Source organism: Dreissena polymorpha, chromosome 1 (assembly GCF_020536995.1).
Source record: "Dreissena polymorpha isolate Duluth1 chromosome 1, UMN_Dpol_1.0, whole genome shotgun sequence".
Lineage (NCBI taxonomy): Eukaryota > Metazoa > Mollusca > Bivalvia > Myida > Dreissenidae > Dreissena > Dreissena polymorpha.
This window is the reverse complement of record NC_068355.1, coordinates 107968538-107988271: the sequence shown is the minus strand read 5'-3', so window position 1 is coordinate 107988271 and position 19734 is coordinate 107968538. Positions and strand designations below refer to the sequence as shown.

At 36.3% G+C, this 19734-nt stretch overlaps 1 protein-coding gene and 1 long non-coding RNA gene across 10 annotated transcripts in view; one reads left to right on the top strand and one right to left on the bottom strand.

The window, feature by feature from the left end:
* Nucleotides 1–4880: 4880 nt before the first annotated feature.
* Nucleotides 4881–11333, top strand: LOC127844208 (uncharacterized). Its single transcript, XR_008032623.1, has 3 exons — nt 4881–4911; nt 5707–6706; nt 10663–11333. It is a non-coding gene; the product is annotated as an uncharacterized LOC127844208 (long non-coding RNA).
* Nucleotides 9082–19734, bottom strand: part of LOC127843841 (tRNA wybutosine-synthesizing protein 2 homolog) — a 53546-nt gene continuing 42893 nt past the window's right edge. For 3 of the 9 annotated variants that reach the window (XM_052373710.1, XM_052373737.1, XM_052373746.1), the window contains one exon: nt 9082–19134. In XM_052373710.1, the coding sequence (XP_052229670.1) occupies nt 18631–19134 (504 nt within the window). In that variant the 3' untranslated portion in view covers nt 9082–18630. The remainder of the gene's footprint in view (nt 19135–19734) is intronic. The other 6 variants (XR_008032384.1, XR_008032387.1, XR_008032379.1 and 3 more) reach the window with 6 other exon arrangements.

The following is a 19734-nucleotide window of genomic DNA, read 5'->3' as shown; positions in this document are numbered from 1 at the left end:
TGCAATCGAGCTAAAACAAAAAGAAAAGGTTTAAACTTAGAAAAGATGCACGAAAAGTTCGGGAAAATCTATATTCATATTGATTTACTAGTTTTCTATGAACAAAACAAAGACAAGATATAACTGTTCATGAATAGTATGGCACTTCGGTAAGTAAGCACATACGGAAGCACACAAAGCAATTCTTAATGAACAGCTTTACTTAAAATACATTAATAATATATGTTAAGAGGCTTCCACGAAATCAAGCACGTTCTTCTTTGTTGGCGAAGCAGGGGTGAACAGATCCCTTAATCACATTCGACCATTTTCAAATTTGGCAGGGTTGGACATCTTTTGTAGGTATTCCTGTATCTACCTACCGGTATATGCAAAATAGAATCGAAATACTTAAACACTTAAAAGGTTACATTCAATGAACAAATCAATTGTCATTGTCTGCAAAAATAAAAGCCACATAAACATTTGATAGCGTAAGAACGATCACTCTATTGATCAGATATGTAGCTGTTTCCCTTGAAATTATCGACGAAATACGGGATAAATACATGCTTAACGAATGTATCGTGTCTTAACCAGACATTTTCCAATATCCGTCAAAGCCAATACGGACATTGCAAGATTCTGTATTTTATCTAGCATTCATTTACCTATTGTCAAATCATATGTTACACAAGAGCAAGTACTTGTACTGCCAGGATCATACTTTGTTATTTAATATTGGCATGTTCCCTTGTATGATATGGATTGCAAAAATGTGCATCGGCGTCGTAAAAGCGTAGGTATCTTAGTTATTTTTTATCTATTGAGAGTATGCTTAGGTATGATTATACCATAAAATGACCGCTGTTGATATTGGTTTAGTTCTAATACAAAAGCTACAAGTATGCATGGTTTTTACCTCTGACTGACTTTTTTCTTTTGAGCTATTCAGACATGTTTTCAAGTAAATAACATGTTCTTTATCTTTCCATGTGTGTAAGAAATAATGGAATACTTTTGCTACATCCAATGAATCGTAATGTTTTAATGTATACAAACTATTTTCCCATCCGTGGTGCAACATAATATTTCGACATTTTTGATATTATGCAAATGTGTATATGACATAGAGATGAATTGAAACATGTTGGAAGAACATGTATAATTATATACCAGTACCGGCAGTAGGTGGGATAGGTCAGGTTGTATATGACTTAATGTTGTTGATTTGTTGATCTGCCCTCGATCTTACCAGTGCAATAACCTTAACATTATTTTAAGGATGTTGAAATAGCTTACCAAAACATTTAGCAACAAGCAAATTCGTTGAATTGATATTCCCCGCCAATATGCTTCTGGACACAAAAGTGTTATATTTGACTCTAAAAAAGCATTTTTTTCAAGATACAAAGGGTCATAACTCTGTTATTATCAGATGGTGTACAATGCCATTTGGCGTGCATCATCCTATTATCTATAAATATACTCATACGAAGTTTCAATAAAATCCGCCAAAGCACTTCCAAGATATGGCTCCGGACGGACGGACGGAAAGACGGACGGACGGAAGTACGGACGGACAACGCCAAAACAATATCCCTCCGCCTATGGCGAGGGATAACTAGTGGCAATATGTTGATCGCAAGAAGCCCATGGCTTAATTCACTATCAAAGTCATTTGTAGATTTCATTGTATGTTTGGCCTAAGAAGGATGTGTACGCACCTTTAGTATCCATATATGATATAGCATATTGAAATAACCTTCCATTATAAATGTGCTACTAGAAAATCGCTGTATTTTAAAGGGACCTTTTCACATATTTGGGCATGTATTGAAGTTTGTCATTAAATGCATTATATTGATAAATGTAAACATTGGATTGCAAAAGCTCCAGTGAAAAACAAGAATACAATAAAAGAACGAAACAAAAATAACCCTCAACTGGGCTCGACACTCTGACCCCTGGAGTAAAAGTCTTACGCGTGGACCACTCGGCCATCCATGCTCATACAATTAAGGATATATTTTATACTTTATATAAACAATCATCGTAGTGTAACAAAATATAACGACAACAACAGAACTCTCAAAATTATTCAATCGTTTCGCGCTGCAACGCTTTATAATTTTTCAGGTTTTAAAAATCGTCAAAAGATGCGTATAATGGATATTTAAGAGCTTGGTTAATGTTCAGTATTACTGTTTCCTCACAAATATCATAAGTACAACGAACATTTGCGAATCTGAAACACATTTTTTAATTTTGTCAATTTACCAAACCGTGAAAAGGTCCCTTTAACATCATGAAGTGTGTGAGGTTTAAGGACACACAAATAATCACTTTCAAATGAAGCGTGACGAAATGAATCACAATTATTTTCTCCCAAAATGCACAAGTTTGATAATAACTTATTTTCTCACTTACAACAAACACAAACCATAAGAGACCCAAACAAAGAAGAGTGCACAATTTGACTCAATATTTGTGAAAATATTGTATCTATGTACATATTTTTATGAACTATACTCATTGGGCCAACAGGTTTAGCTTCTCAATGCATACCGGTATGAATAGCATATTTGGACGTTCTTTCGTCGGCGTAGCTGTCAAACTAAGATTGTCCTTTGTCATTGTGGAATTAAACGTTCAGAAAATTCCCCGTCATTTTGACCGATTGGGCGAAAACTGCGCGAAAAAGGAAACGAACACTCTATAAAATGTCAACTCATTTACTTTAAGGTTCATGTAAAGGCTTCAGTTTGAAAAATGTTGGACCCCTAGCATTGAACTCAAACTTGACTAAACGAAGAGTGCCACATTGAAAATGTTTACATATTTGCTTGAAAGGATGGTTTTCCTTCAAACTGCTACCAATTTTGTGCAGCAAAGTCTCATACCATCGACAAAATCAATCAAATTACAAAGCGATTTTAACACAAAAAGAAATTGCAGACGACATATACAATTGTAAATAAATATAAAGAAATAGGTTTGGCTGGGTAGAAATCATTGTGATAAAAGGAGATTTTGCTCATCAATAACAAGATTTTATGAGTTTTGTGCAGACGACTCTAGAAATCATAGTTTTACATAGAAATACACAACTAGGTATCGTGGTTTTTTCTTTCTTCCTTCCTGAACAACTACTGTCCTTGTACCGTTTTGAATAATGTGTTCCTTTTGGCAAACCGAATCTTTTTATACATTTGTATATCGATTCCTTCTACCCATTTTGAAAGCGTGGCACTTGCTGTGCTCCGTCGAAAAACGTGCATTACAAATCGGTCGAAATCACGTGCAGTAATAAGAAAACGTGGTATGTGAATACACATACCTGAGAAAACACATCATTATTTTGACAGTTGGGTCGCGACTAGTAAAAAACATTAATCAGGAAGAGATCGCGCTTAATAACAGAAATGATCACACACAGATGTAATCATTTACCCCATTTCAAATATTTTCCAGCTGAAAATTCCGCCCCCCTCCCCACACACGTCTTTTTTTAGTGTATTTGTATGTTTTTTTCTGAGCCGAAGTGCATCTCACAGAATATCCATCCGACTTCCGTTGTTTTCACTTTCGTTATTAAAAACTCCGTTTAAAAGAATTATTTTTACATTTAGGTTGTTGAAGCGAATTATTATTATATATTATCAATAAAATAGTATACCGTGATGAATTGAGCGGAGTTTCGTATCGATCTTTCTGTCAGTCTGAAAACTTACTATTTTGTGCGCAATAATACAAGTGCATGTGATTCGACAACATTGTAAACATTGGTGAAATGCTTCTTACAAAGTTATTTTTTGGAGTGTTTACGAGGTCTGATCATGCAGTTTGCACACATCAACGAAAAGATTACAATTCAATGCATTTGTCATCGTCAACCGTTTGGAATGTCAATAAGGCGATGAGTGGGTTTTTAGCATGTTTCTTTTGATTTTATTAATTTAAAAATGGCTGCCCACATCGTCATGAAATGGCATGTGTTCGAGTTTTGATATTTCTAGATATGATAACGTTTTTTTACTATTTAAGCGTAACTTGCCCTCATCAATGTCGATGTTATTAACTAGTTATATAATTTTCCGCCGAAATACGTTGAATAAACATCATTCAGATTTTTGAAAATAATTATCTATTTTTGTGTTAAAATCGCTTTGTATTTTGATTGATTTTGTCGATGGTATGAGACGTTCCTGCACAAAATTGGTAGCAGTTTGAAGGAAAACCATCCGTTTAAGTAAATATGTATACATTTTCAATGTGGCACTCTTCGTTTAGTCAAATTTGAGTTCAATGCTAGGGGTCCCACATTTTTCAAACTGAAGCCTCTACATGAACCTTAACAGATACTTTTAGTGACTACCTAATTTGTAAAGTAACATTACTCTATTTATGCATGATATATTTGAACATATTCGGGATGCGAGATAACGTTTTACAACGTTGTAAACTGACTGTTCAGCGTAGAGTTATTTCCAATATAAAGGCCAAGCGGATACAGCAGCTACACACTATGCTATCCAAATCAATACAGTTGTTTGTTGCCCTTAATATATGGCATATTGTCAGCATTTACGCTTAAAAACGTTGCTGTCATTTTTAACAATAACTACAATATTGCAATATGTGCATTATCATACTGCATACCATATAAGTATTGTGGTTCCATATCCTGATTTATTTCTTCAAAAAATAATTTTACGAACATATATTGTATATAATGTTAATTATCGACATTTAAAGGGGCTGTCAACCAGATTGCCGAAAAAAAGTTCTAAAATACCGTATTTTTTTACAATTATTAGTTTATATTGATTAAAATATAACAACTGGTATATTACATTACTTGAAAAAAGTTGTAACGTTTTCATATTTTCAGTATATTCAGAATACAATTTTACTGGGGATGTCTACCAGGTAACTACCAGTTAACTATAAATAACGCAAGTAGATTGATCATCATCGTCAAATGGTAAACCCAGGAATGCAAAGTGTGCATGCGTAGTTAATTGTATATATTATATATATAAAATAATCAATCTACTTGCGTTATTTATAGTGTGCAATCGTTATGTCACCTATTTTCGCGATGTACTTTCGTTTTCACATCGCTAAAATGTATTACCGATACACATTTATATCTTACCCGAAAGTACTGATTGTGGCTGGTAACCACAAATCACCTAACATCTAAGAAAAACAATGAGCTTTCACATGTTTCCATTTTGAAATATATGTCCATTCATTAAGAATTGTCGTTTTACACCATATTTTGCAAAAGTCACAATTTTAATTTGATAGTTCATCTTCAAAATGTATTTAAACGCCTTCTTTTTTTACTGTAATATGTGTGTTATGTTAGCGGGATCAAAATCGTTAAAGGGGTTGCAAGGCAAATTGCTTAAGAGGTGTGAAAACGACAACACTCGATCACAAACTAAGTTTCGTTTTTGCGTTTATAGTTGTCGTTCCGTTCAAGTTGTAATATTGGCAATAAACCAGCAAACACGAAAGAACGACAAATATACCTGTTGGCGCGCTTCAAACCGGCCAAATTATAATAGCAAAGTCCCCAGAGTTATTAAATATAGTGTTAACGGAATGGAATATATATTGTAGGTTTCGACACTTAATCGGCCAATAAAAAATGTCTTCTAAGAGCGTTACATGTAGGGTGTTCATTTAGTTTAACAATGATACATTGTTTTGTAGACACAATCTCCAAAAGATTCTAGATGAATCCACCGGACAATCCGAATATTCACCTACGGATTTACGTGTATTAAACGCATTACCACGTTTTGAGCGAAACTGGCGTCGTCAACTGAGACATGGATGGGTGTGAAATTATGCGAAAAGGAGCAATCCTCACTTAAATTTTGTAAGCGCGAAAATATATTAAGCAAACAAATGCAGCCTACAATAATCTGTGGAACTAATGAACAGAATACATTGGACGTTCTTTTCCACACGTGCTCACAAAATGAAAGAATACAGTCCACAAATGGGAAATCGTTTTCACGACGAACGGTCGTCGATTCTATACTAACCGTAGACTGTAATACAGATTCAAATCATGTTTCTACTTCCGATATTGTTTTCCCTTGTAATCACAACATCGCTGAACACGGAAGTTGTGATTTGAACTATTCAAGAACAGAAAGACAAATAATACAAACATTCCCTAATGTGCTACACACTTCATCATCGGGTGACAATGCAATCACAAATGATTGCATGATAAATTCGATACAGCTCGACAACAAAAACACTGAATGTTCGAGTTTAGAAGAAAGTAAGCATGTGCATTTCGCGTCAAATGATGTAAATAATGACTCAAAACAAGCAGATTGTGGAGCTTGTCGCTTGTGGAGCAATATGTGCATTCAATGATGACGTCGAAATATGCAAAAACAGCTCATGTCAGATACCCCTAAAATTGACTAACACCGGATTGAGTCATACTGTGTATGAACTGTTTCCTTCCAACACGTTTTGTGATTCAAATGGAACGGGACACGATCACGACAATTGTGAATATGAAGGTCTTGGTTCAACAGATAAAACGACCGTCCCGTTTACTAAACAGGAAACATCCACCCAACAGACAAATCTCCATACTAACGAAAAAGGTTGGAGTTCGGACATAGGGTCGATTGCCGATGAACAACTTGAACCACTTGCATACGATTCGAATGTTGTTTCAGAAACGGTACGTACTCTTAGAACAAAAACGTTTTAGTCAATTTGCTTTTAGTAGTGTTTAGAAGCAGATATGATTTTGTTCCATAAAAGTGTCCTTAGTTTGGTACCACAAGTTGTAAATTTTCTGCTGTAGCTTTCATTTAATGGTTTGTTCAGTGATACCATTTTCTTGTCATTCAAAGACACTGACAACCACAAATGCAACAGTCTAACAAATACGATATACAACTAGCTAAAGAAACTAAAGTGTACAGTTTATATAGTATTGACAGACCTGTACAAAGTCGCGCCAGTCAAAAATCATAACAAGCGACATTTAAAGTTATGGTAGCCAGAACTAATATACAACACGATCCGTTTGAATAAGGATCGATAAATACACACGTTTCTTGATAAATCTTTGGTTTGAAACTCAGCAAGGTTCAGAGTTGTTTAACTGTCTATGTTTCAACATCTTTTTACAAATAATTTCTTTAAAATTACATAAGCAATTTTTTTTCTTAATACATCGTTTCAACATTTTTAAACAACTTTGATTCCAATCATACTCATGAACTTGTTTAAATTCGAATGATTATTAAAATGTTTTGTGTGTAAAATGAAATTACCGTCACTATGTTTGTGTATATGTATATCACTGAGGAAAGGAGCCCCACTGGCCTAGCTTACATGTACGTCCTATATATCCTATAAACTGTACATGCTTGTAAGTTATGGTGTAAAACACATTCTTGAATAAATATGTTTAAACCAAACTAATCCCTCAAAGTTTAATATTCCCGCTTAACAGGGATCCTAATATCTTTATTACATGAAATACTTGAGAACCGCATGTTTATTTGTGGCTAGAATTTGTTAACTTTTCAGATCAATTGAGCCTTACTCAAAACTATTGTACTTCAATTCTATTCAACGCGTGGGTCCAACGAATTTCTCAAAATCGTCCTAGAAAACTAAGAAAATACGTCTCTCTATAAAAGCACATAATTTGGAATCATTTGAATAGTTCTGTTGTTGTCGTTATATTTGTGAAACTAATAGGATTACTTATGTAAAGTTTAAAATACATGACTAATTTTATGAGCACGGATGGCCGGATGGTCTGAGCGTTAGGCCGGGTTTCCATGTCTCCGCGTCCGCGTTCCGTGTCCGTGTCCGCGAAAAAACGAACTGGTTGAAATCTGTTGGAGCGATTCCATGTATCCGCGTTCCGCGTCCGCATTTTTCGTCCGCGAATTGCGTCCATGAAAAATCGCTCGGTGAGCGATTTTTCACGGACGCGGACTCAGTACACGGACGGAAGTGAACATGAATGGTCGACTTTCAAGCATAAATATTAGTGAAAAAATAATATATTTAGTAAGGGATCACTCTGAAATATACAACCAAGGTAAGAAACAATACAAAGACAAAGACATTGCATCAAACAATTCGAATATATATCGTCTACACTCTATAATCGCTTTTCAAAAGACACAGTATATATTTCAAACAAGATATAACGCTATAAGAAGTCGCTATTTATGTTCTTTTTTGTCTATGCGGGTTCACATACAAGTTTTAAAGTCTGTAATACGAATAATCAGTAATGTTTATCAATATAACTATGCTAATTGTCATTAATTCAGCTTGTCCAGAGTGGCTTATCAGCTCGTTTCGGCTTTCTGTACTGTGGTGTTGGAGAAATTAGCTGATAGCGGTATGAAACAATGAGATATTTAGGATTTTTGTATACCTTGGGTTATAACAGTATTTAAATATTTTGTTAATAATTATTAATAACTTACCAAGGTCCTAAACTCTTCATCGTTCAGCTCTAATTCTCTAATAAGATGGTAGTATGTACCGTAATTTTGACGGTTTCTTATGATGGCACGTGACCAGTACCTATGTCTGCGTTTCCGTCTACTAACTTGCAGTGCTGCCGCAGCATAAAAAATGTGTGCTCTTCTAATAACGACATCCTAATCAAAGTACCACCACGTTTGGAATGAGCTTTTTACACGTAAAGGCTTAAATAATAAGCGGATGCATGGAAACGATACTCCGTGTCCGTATACGGAACGCGGACACGGAACGCGGACCCGGAGCGCGGACACGGATGCATGGAAACCCGGCCTAAGACTTTTACTTCGGGGGTCACTGGTTCCAGCCCAGTTGATGGTTACTTATTTCCTTTCGTAAAATTATTCTTTTTTTTACCTGAGCTTTTTACATCCAATGTTTACATTTATCAATATAAAGCATTTAATGACAAACTTCAATACATGCCAATATCTCTGAAAAGGTCCTTTCAGTTTATTGCCGCTACGGCTAGAATCTTAAATAATGCACCCCGCTTTACTTTTTATTTCAGGTACGACCAAGAATAACAACGCTGCCGAGATTTTAATTATTTTTATCATAAACATTTATTAAAATACATGATATGACAAATAAGAATTTGTAATACAGGTGTATCTTTTTATTGTACATGTCTCGTATTAAAACTGATTTCGATACATATTTTAAACAAGAAACCGTCGGAGACGGGTGATGCTCCCCAAAGGTTTTTTTTGTCACAATATTGCACTATATATTCAGATAAAAGGAAACGTCTTGAGGGGCATAACTTTGGACAAAATAATACGATGGATGGTTTAGCAACTTAAAAATTTCAAAGGGCCATAACTCTCTAAATTAATCATCTAACCAGAACCCAGAAATAACATGCGCATCTCCTCAAGGTAGTTAAGCTTCCCATAAAGCTTCATTGAATTCCAGTCAGAAGTTGGGAGAAATAGCCTGGACAAGAATTGCACTTTATCAGAGACGTAGATAACACAGTGTTATCTACGTCTCTGACTATATGTAAAGTTTATAGAAAATTTCAAAGGGCCATAAATCTGTGAAAAATCATCCGACGAGAACCGGCTGATAATATGCACATCTCCTCTTGGTAGTGAAGCTTCCCAAAATGTTTCATTGAATTCCGGTCATTAGTTGCTGAGCAATAGCCCGGACAAGAATTGCACTATATGTACAGTTAATGGAAAATTTCAAAGGGCCATAACTCTGTGAAAAATCATCCGACCAGAACCGGCTGATAATATGCACATCTCCTCTTGGGTGTGAAGCTTCCCATAAAGTTTAATTGAATTCCGGTCTTAAATTGCTGAGACATATCCCGGACAAAAATTGTGCACGGACGGACGGACACACGCATGGACAGACGAAGCGGCGACTATATGCTCCCCCCAAAAAAATTGGGGGAGCATAAAAATTGTGAAAGAAGTAATCTTAATATTGTGATATTGAATATATCAATATTTATCACAATATTCCTTCAATAACGTTTTTTTTTACGAAATGAACTTGTTACTGAACAAAACAGTTATAAACATGTATAGTCAGTCGGCAACATAACAACTGATCTTTTTGCATTAAAATATCACTAAATAGAATACTCACTGCCGAATGTATATTATTCTAATAAATACATGTAACAATACAAACACAAAATCAATAAATTAATCGGATATCAAATTACATGTTCATGTAACATGTGTATATGTTAATATTGGCAAGCTATGAGACACATTTTCCAAATGTCAAAAAAACAATTCTTTAAATAAACAACTAGTAAAGTTTTCATGTAGAAACTATACTGTATTTCACCGTGAACCACTGTGGCCGCGGTGGTCCACCGTGAGATTGATATTCCCATAATGCACTGGGTGCTCACTTTTTGTCACCGCAATCTATTACGATGGAAACGCCGCTGGACAGATCACGGTGATTGTCATCGCTGACAAAACATTGTCCACGATGGGATTGTGTTGTAGGCAAAAATCGCTCAAGACGAAGTGACTTAGGTCCATTAATTTACGTGTTAATACACGCACCATGCTCATTAAAACATTTATGGTAATATACAGCCAGATGCTAGTTTACTTCTAACAACAACCCACATTATTGTTTCAGGGTGCTGACAAGGGTTTGCATTATAAACAGAAAGCTGCAGATAGAGGCACACTTTACTGCGCATGTGGAGGAATTGCTGCGGTTGCTGTCATTGTTATCTTGCTCATAAATTTTTCGTAAACGTACTTGTTTAAAGATATGTAAATGATAACAGCATATCAAATATTTTAATAAACCACATGTACTCTGGTCTTTAAAATTTACTTAAAAAATAAACATTTGGTATTGGAATTTAACATAGCACAGGCATTTTGGTATGTTAAACTTGGTTGTGCCAATTAACTTTTTGTTATTCATAGCATATTAGTTTTATTTATAATTTACACATCAATTCTTGAGATTATTTGTCTAAATCTGTCTGTATACTTAATATTATCAATTACTTTTAGAACACATGTAAGGAGTAATTTAAAGCTTCTGGCCAGTGGAAATAATTTACTGCAAACCAATATGGCATTAGTTCCGACCAATGAAAAAATTATGCCTATTTCATCTAAATGCGTTTTGTTTGTAAAAACGTATAAACAATGTTTGAAAGCACTGGAGTCAAATTGAATACTGTAGGCTTGCCACTATCATGTATATCGTGTATTATTACAATATCATTATTATTGACCGCTTAAGTTGAGGTGTTTGTGTGCATTTTAATTTGTAAGTTGTATTATAATTAACATGTTTTGAAATTTAAATTTATTAGCAATTGCCAACTTGGTCTTTACTGCAATTATTTAAACAAGAAACCGTCAGAGACGGCTGATGCTCCCCAAAGGTTTTTTTGTCACAATATTGCACTATATATTCAGATAAAAGGAAACGTCTTGAGGGGCATAACTTTAGACAAAATAATACGAAGGATAGTTTAGCAACTTAAAAATTTCAAAGGGCTATAACTCTCTAAATAAATCATCTAACCAGAACCCACTATTAACATGCGCATCTCCTCAAGGTAGTTAAGTTTCCCATAAAGCTTCATTGTATTCAAGTCAGTAGTTGGGGAGAAAGAGCCCGGACAAGAATTGCACTATCTGTACAGTTTATAGAAAATTTCAAAGGGCCATAACTCTGTGAAAAATCATCCGACCATAACCGGCTGATAATTTGCACATCTCCTGTTGGTAGTGAAGCTTTCCATTAAGTTTCATTGATTTCCCGTAATAAGTTGCTGAGAAATAGCCCGGACAAGAATTGCACTATATGTACCATGGAAAATTTCAAAGGGCCATAACTCTGTGAAAAATCATCCGATGAGAACCGGCTGATAATATGCACATCTCCTCTTGGTAGTGAAGCTTCCCATTAAGTTTCACTGAATTCTGGTCATTAGTTGCTGAGAAATAGCCCGGACAAGAATTGCACTATATGTACAGTTAGTGGAAAATTTCAAAGGGCCATAACTCTGTGAAAAATCGACCAGAACCGGCTGATAATATGCACATCTCCTCTTGGTAGTGAAGCTTCCCATAACGTTTAATTGAATTACAGACATTAATTGCTGAGAAATAGCCCGGACAAGAATTGCACTATATGTACAGTTAATGGACAATTTTAAAGGGCCATAACTCTCTGAAAAATCATCCAACCAGAACCTGCTGATAATATGCACATTATCTCTTGGTAGTGAAGCTTCCCATAAAGTTTCATTGAATTCCGGTCATTAGTTGCTGAGAAATAGCCCGGACAAAAATTGTGGACGGACACACGGACGGACGGACAGACATAGCGGCGACTAAAATTTTTTGGGGGAGCATAATAAAACATTTATCAGATGAAACATATTGACTTGTATGTAACAGCTAGAAAATATTGCACAGTACTTGTTGAATAAATTAAAGTATTTGACTGGAACCAGTCAATAACGTTTTAGAGTCCCTGTCTGCAGAAAATAATTGTATGCATATTAAATGAAATCGGCTACTCTTAAAAACGAGAGGGCCATGATGGCCCTGTATCGCTCCACTGGTTTTTTATGCGAAAAAAGCGTGCAATGCGCATTGGTTGAAATGTACTAAAGCATGTGACTTTCTCTTTCTTTCTGAAGAGTTTGTTTTCGTTTTGAAAACAGGACTTCCGGTTTCAAAAAGGAGAAATTGCTCATAATGAGCAATTTCTCCATTTATCACAATGATTTCTTCCCCACCCAGCCAATTTATAAATAGTCCTTTACAATATTATTTCTCGTCTGCAATCTCATTCAATTTGGGGCAGTCCAAAATGTGTCGTTTGGTAAAGGGTTAACATTTATGGATAGTTTACATGTTGGTCTACCTTTCATGCTCGACATGTATGCATTTATCTCTTATAATTAAAAAGTTATTCCAAGTGTATTTTGATAAACTTTTAGTTTGAGAAGAAAATAGTTTATTCATCCCATAATGAATAAGTAGCAAACACGCATAAACATGCAAAGTTCAACGACTTCCTGTGGCAATGTTTTTTGACGAATCAAATTTTATTGAAAAACTTTTTAATAGGAGCCTTCAAGGGATAAATTTGGCCCAAGGGGCATAATTTGAACAAACTTAGTAGAGAACTATAAGATGTCACTACCTATCAAATTTGGTAGCCCTGGGCCCAATGGTTATGGACAGGAAGATTTTTAAAGTTTGCACAAAAGAGGCTTTATAGAAGCATATTTTCAGTTTTGTGACCCCTGGGGAACGGTCAAATTTTATACCAGGGGCATAATTTGAACAAACTAAGTAGAGAACTATTAGATGTCACTACATACCGAATTTGGTAGCCCTAGGCCCTACGGTTATGGACAAGTACATTTTTAAAGTTTGCACAAAATAGGCTTTATATAAGCATATGTTCATTTTTCATAATTTGAACAAACAAAGTAGAGAACTATTAAATGTCACTACATACCAAATGTGATAGCACTAGGCCCAATGGTTATGGACAAAAAGATTTTTAAATTTTGCACAAAATAGGCTTTATATAAGCATATGTTCAATTAATTGACCCCCGGGGCGGGGTCAAATTTGACCCTAGGGGCATAATTGGAATAAATTTGAAAGAGGTTTACCCCAGGAACATTTGTGAGAAGTTTTATCAGAATTGGACTTGTAGTTTAGGAGAAGATGTTTAAAGAGCAAGAGGGCAAAGATGGCCCTAGTTCGCTCACCTGAAAGGAGTCGGTTCATTCAATCTTAACCAAATGTCAAACTTGACCTAGATATTGTCCAGACAAACATCCTGGTCAAGTTTCATCATTATTTCATCTGTGAGTCATGATCAATGTACCTATGAAGTTTCATGATCCTAGGGGAAAGCATTCTTGAGTTATCATCCGGAAACCATTTTTCTAAGTTGAGTCACTGTGACCTTGACAGCCCTTGTGTGAATACGTTTTTTGGCACTGTTACCTTGACCTTTGACCTAGTGACCTGATAATCAATAGGGGTCATCTGCGAGTCATGATCAATATACCTATAAAGTTTCATGAACCTAGGCATAAGGGTTCTTGAGTTATCATCCGGAAACCATTTTACTATTTCGGGTCATCGTGACCTTGACCTTTAACCTAGTGACCTGAAAATCAATAGGGGTTATCTGCGAGTCACGATCAATGTATCTATGAAGTTTCATGATCCTAGACATAAGCGTTCTTGAGTTATCATCTGGAAACCATTTTACTGCTTTGGGTCACCGTGACCTTGACCTTTGACCTGAAAATCAATAGGGGTCATCTGCGAGTCATGATCAATGTATCTATGAAGTTTCATGATCCTAGGCATAAGCGTTCTTGAGTTATCATCCGGAAACCATTTTACTATTTCGGGTCATCGTGACCTTGACCTTTGACCTAGTGACCTGAAAATCAATAGGGGTCATCTGCGAATCATGATCAATGTACCTATGAAGTTTCATGATCCTTGGCATAAGCGCTCTGGAGTTATCATCCGGAAACCATCTGGTGGACGGACGGACCGACATGAGCAAAACAATATACCCCCTCTTCTGCGAAAGGGGGGGGGAGGGGGGCATAATTAGAAAACTGCCCCCCTCCCAGCAGCCATGTTATTCAACTGACCGGAACCATTTTTGAACTCAACTCTCGTATCAAGGAAACAAATGTTCTGAGCAAATTTCATGAAAATTGGGCAAAAATGTGACTTCTACAGTGTTCACATGTTTTCACTATATACATATAGAGAAAAATGCCCCGCCCACTGGCGGCCATGTTTTTTCACCGATCCTGACCATTTTCAAACTCGTCCTAGAAATCAATAAAACCAATGTTTTGACCAACTTTCATGATGATTGGGCAAAAATTGTGACTTCTAGAGTGTTTACAAGGTTTCTCTATAGCCAAAAAGGGAAAACTGCCACTTATATAATATACATATAGAGAAAAATGCCCGGCCCACTGGCGACCATGTTTTTTCACCGATCTTGACCATTTTCGAACTCATCAGAGACATCAATTGAACCAATGTTTTGACCAACTTTCATGATGATTGGGCAAAAATTGTGACTTCTAGAGTGTTTACAAGGTTTCTCTATGGCCAAATAAGGAAAACTGCCCCGCCCACTGACAGCCATGTTTTTCAACTGATCAGAATCACTTTTGAACTCAACCAAGATTGCTCAGGTGAGCTAAAAAGTTAATGCACACACGGACGCACGCACGTACGACGGACACAGGACCATGACATAAACCCCGCTGGCCTCTGGCCAGTGGAGCTAAAAATCACGTTGTTTTTTCATTGCTAACTTGTTTATGGAACCAATCACAGCAAATAATTTTCTTGTTGAAAGCGCCTAGGTGTGATAGGGATTAATACATTACTGTGCATATGATAAGAACATACAAACTGTACTAATGAAATTGACTCCAGATATATCACATGCTATTACATGTACATGTATAGAAAATATACAGTTAATAATAACCAAATTGTTTTCATGAAACCGATTCAATTGCGTTTTTTGGTTTCACTCACAGATGGGAGGGATGGGGACGGCAAAAGATTGACCCTTGTCCAACCATCAGTTTGCAAGTATTCAGTCCATATGTAGGTGTTTGGGTCGTGCTAAACTAAACAAGAGGGCCAAGATGGCCCTAGTTCGCACACCTGAGAGTAGTTGGTTCATTCAATCTTTACCAAATGTCAAACCTGACCAAGATATTGTCCAGACAAACATCCTGGTCAAGTTTCATAATTATTTCATCTGCGAGTCATGATCAATGTACCTATGAAGTTTCATGATCCTAGGCGTAAGCATTCTTGAGTTATCATCCGGAAACCATTTTTCTAAGTTGAGTCACCGTGACCTTGACAGCCATTGTGTGAATACGTTTTTTGGCACTGTGACCTTGACCTTTGACCTTGTGACCTGATAATCAATAGGGGTCATCTGCGAGTCATGATCAATATACCTATGAAGTTTCATGAACCTAGGCAAAAGCGTTCTTGAGTTATCATCCAGAAACCATTTTACTATTTCAGGTCACAGTGACCTTGACCTTTGACCTAGTGACCTGAAAATCATTATGGGTCATCTGCGAGTCATGATCATTGTACCTATGAAGTTTCATGATCCTAGGCATAAGCGTTCTTGAGTTATCATCCAGAAACCATTTTACTATTTCAGGTCACCGTGACCTTGACCTTTGATCTAGTGACCTGAAAATCAAAAGGGGTCATCTTCGAGTCATGATCAATGTACATATGAAGTTTAATGATCCTAGGCATAAGCGTTCTTGAGTTTTCATCCGGAAACCATTTTACTATTTCGGGTCATCGTGACCTTGACCTTTAACCTAGTGACCTGAAAATCAATAGGGGTTATCTGCGAGTAACGATCAATGCATCTATGAAGTTTCATGATCATAGGCAAAAGCGTTCTTGAGTTATCATCCGGAAACCATTTTACTGCTTTGGTCACCCTGACCTTGACCTTTGACCTAGTGACCTGAAAATCAATAGGGGTCATCTTCGAGTCATGATCAATGTATCTATGAAGTTTCATGATCCTAGGCATAAGTGTTCTTGAGTTATCATCCATAAACCATTTTACTATTTCGGGTCATCGTGACCTTGACCTTTGACCTAGTGACCTGAAAATCAATAGGGGTCATCTGCGAGTCATGATCAATGTACCTATGAAGTGCGCTCTTGAGTTATCATCTGGAAACCATCTGGTGGACAGACCGACATGAGCAAAACAAAAAAATACCCGCTCTTCTTCAAAAGGGCGGGGGAGGGGGGGGGCATAATGAGAAAACTGCCCCCCTCCCAGCAGCCATGTTATTCAACTGACCGGAACCATTTTTGAACTCAACTCTCGTATCAAGGAAACAAATGTTCTGAGCAAATTTCATGAAAATTGGGCCAAAAATGTGACTTCTACTGTGTTCACATGTTTTCACTATATACATATAGAGAAAAATGCCCCGCCCACTGGCGGCCATGTTTTTTCACCGATCCCGACCATTTTCAAACTCATCTGCGATATTAATAAAACCAATGTTTTGACCAACTTTCATGATGATTGGGCAAAAATTGTGACTTTTAGAGTGTTTACAAGGTTTCTCTATAGCCAAATAGGGAAAACTGCCACTACATGTATATACATATAGAGAAAAATGCCCCGCCCACTGGCGTTTTTTTTTTTTTACCGATCTCGACCATTTTCGAACTCGTACGAGACATCAATTGAACCATTGTTTTGACCAACTTTCATGATGATTGGGCAAAAATTGTGACTTCTAGAGATCTGAGTGTTTACAAGGTTTCTCTATAGCCAAATAAGGAAAACTGCCCCGCCCACTGGCGGCCATGTTTTTCAACGGATCGCACCACTTTTGAACTCAACCAAGATATCATTAAGACAAACATTTTTACAAAGTTACATGAAGATTGTGCATGAAATGTTACTTCTACAGTGTTTACAAGGTTTTTCTTTTTTTTGACCTCGTGACCTAGTTTTTGACCCGGCACAACCCAGTTTCGAATTCGGCCAAGATTTCATTGGGACGAAGCTTCTGACCAAGTTTCATGAAGATGGGACAAGAAATGTGGCCTCTAGAGTGTTTACGAGCAAATGTTAACGGACGGACGGACAAACGACGGACAAAGACCGGTCACAAAAGCTCACCTGAGCAATCAGGTGAGCTAAAAAGTATTGCTGCTACAGGGATGGTACTTACTAACATATTTAAATGACTGTTTCAAAAGTGTTCACAAGGTTACACTATATGGACTTACTCATAGATCTTCACAAGGTTTCACTATAAGGACTAATTCATAGATCAAGTTATTACAAACAATTCATTAATAATGTTTGTTAATAGATCTATAACGTTTTAATAAGTCTTAACTTGTTATAACTTATAATAGAAAGAAAAAAAAATGAATAAAAAATAATACCGTCCCCAGGATTAAAACCCAAGTCCTCTAGAAGCAGAAGCCAACGCGCTACGCAGTCTTTTGTATGCATCAGCGAAAAATTCACCAATACTAATACTTGAAGTATTTTCCAAATAATCAAGGAAAAGCGTGTACAGCTCTTTATTATTTTATTGATTTTGAAGGATGCTTATCTGTTTAGGAATAACTACAATGTACTTGAATCAGTCTTTTACCGAGCTACAGAGCATTATTTCGCTTCTTTAAACATAATGCATACATTCTTTTTCGGATATATAACAATTATTTTCAAATTATCATTATACCAAACTCTGAACAAGTCCCTTAAAGCCATTGTGATCAGATGAGTTAACCATTGAACATACTAATGCATTGATAGCAAGTTGGGAAATGCCGGTAATTGATTTAAAACATCTCATATTGGGTACGTAGAGATTGATGACAAAAAGGTCTTTCAACAGGCACAAATTACTGTTGTGATTAGAAGATGTTGGAATGGTAACGTGGTTCAGTTGAAAGCCTTGATGGCCTGAGACATACATGTATATAACAAATTCATTCAAACTCATAAAATAACATTCACTCTTATTTAAAAAGATGTACAACGTAAATCTAATACCACATGGTCTATATAAGGAGCATACGACTTCACATGTTCAATGTGCAATATTGTTACTTCCCAAGGTTTGCAATGAATAGTTTCAAGAAGTCCCTTTACAATTCTGGAAGTCCCCTGTGCCCATTTAATCCACCTCTGATACCTGTCTGCTGATTTAGATTGCAGAGGTTCATCATCTAGTACTTGTCCTAGTCCATCTTTACTTGTTTCCTTGCCACCAATTGCAGAGATTTCTGTGAATATCGTTGAACTACCAACATGTTCTGCAGAATCTAATTCTGTCTGGCAAACAGAGCTGGTGTTGATATTGTGGTGATTATGCAGGGTACCACCACATGGTTTGCTGTTGATATTATGATGAATATGCAGGGTACCACCACATGGTTTGAGAGCTGCACATGCAACTGGCCAGCCTTCTTCAGAGCTGGGTATCAATCCCAGATTGACACGATCTGCTATACCTCTAGGGCAAACCTAAAATATGTACATGAACTTTAGAGTCTTATTACAACATCTTAAACTGTTCCCTTATTTTAAGACTGCTTATCTACATGTTTTCTTTCGGAAAAAAATCCTTTGTAACTACAGATCATGTCATCCCTATTTTGCTTCAAAAACATTCATGGTACAGACATTCCTGTTAGATACAATAAAACATACTAAAATTGTTGAATAATTGCAACTGGTAATGCCATTTTCAGACAAACACATAAAAATTAATTGAATAAATTCATATAACTGAAGGTCGAAGAATAATTTGTTAAAAATTATAATATACAAGAAATATGACAATTGAAACCCCCCACAGATTGTAGACATTTAACTGTCACCATAGGATGACTTATGCCCCCTATAAACGCTTGATAGAAGTTATGAGCTTTTTTGGAAACCTAAACGTAGATTTGGAAACCTAAACGCGGACCCTAAGGTCAAGGTCACAGGGGTCAAAATTTGTGTGCGTATGGAAAGGCCTTGTCCATATACAAATGCATACCAAATATGAAGGTTATATCTCAAGGGACATAGAAGTTATGAGCATTTTTCAAAACCTAAATGCAGATTTCGAAACCTAAA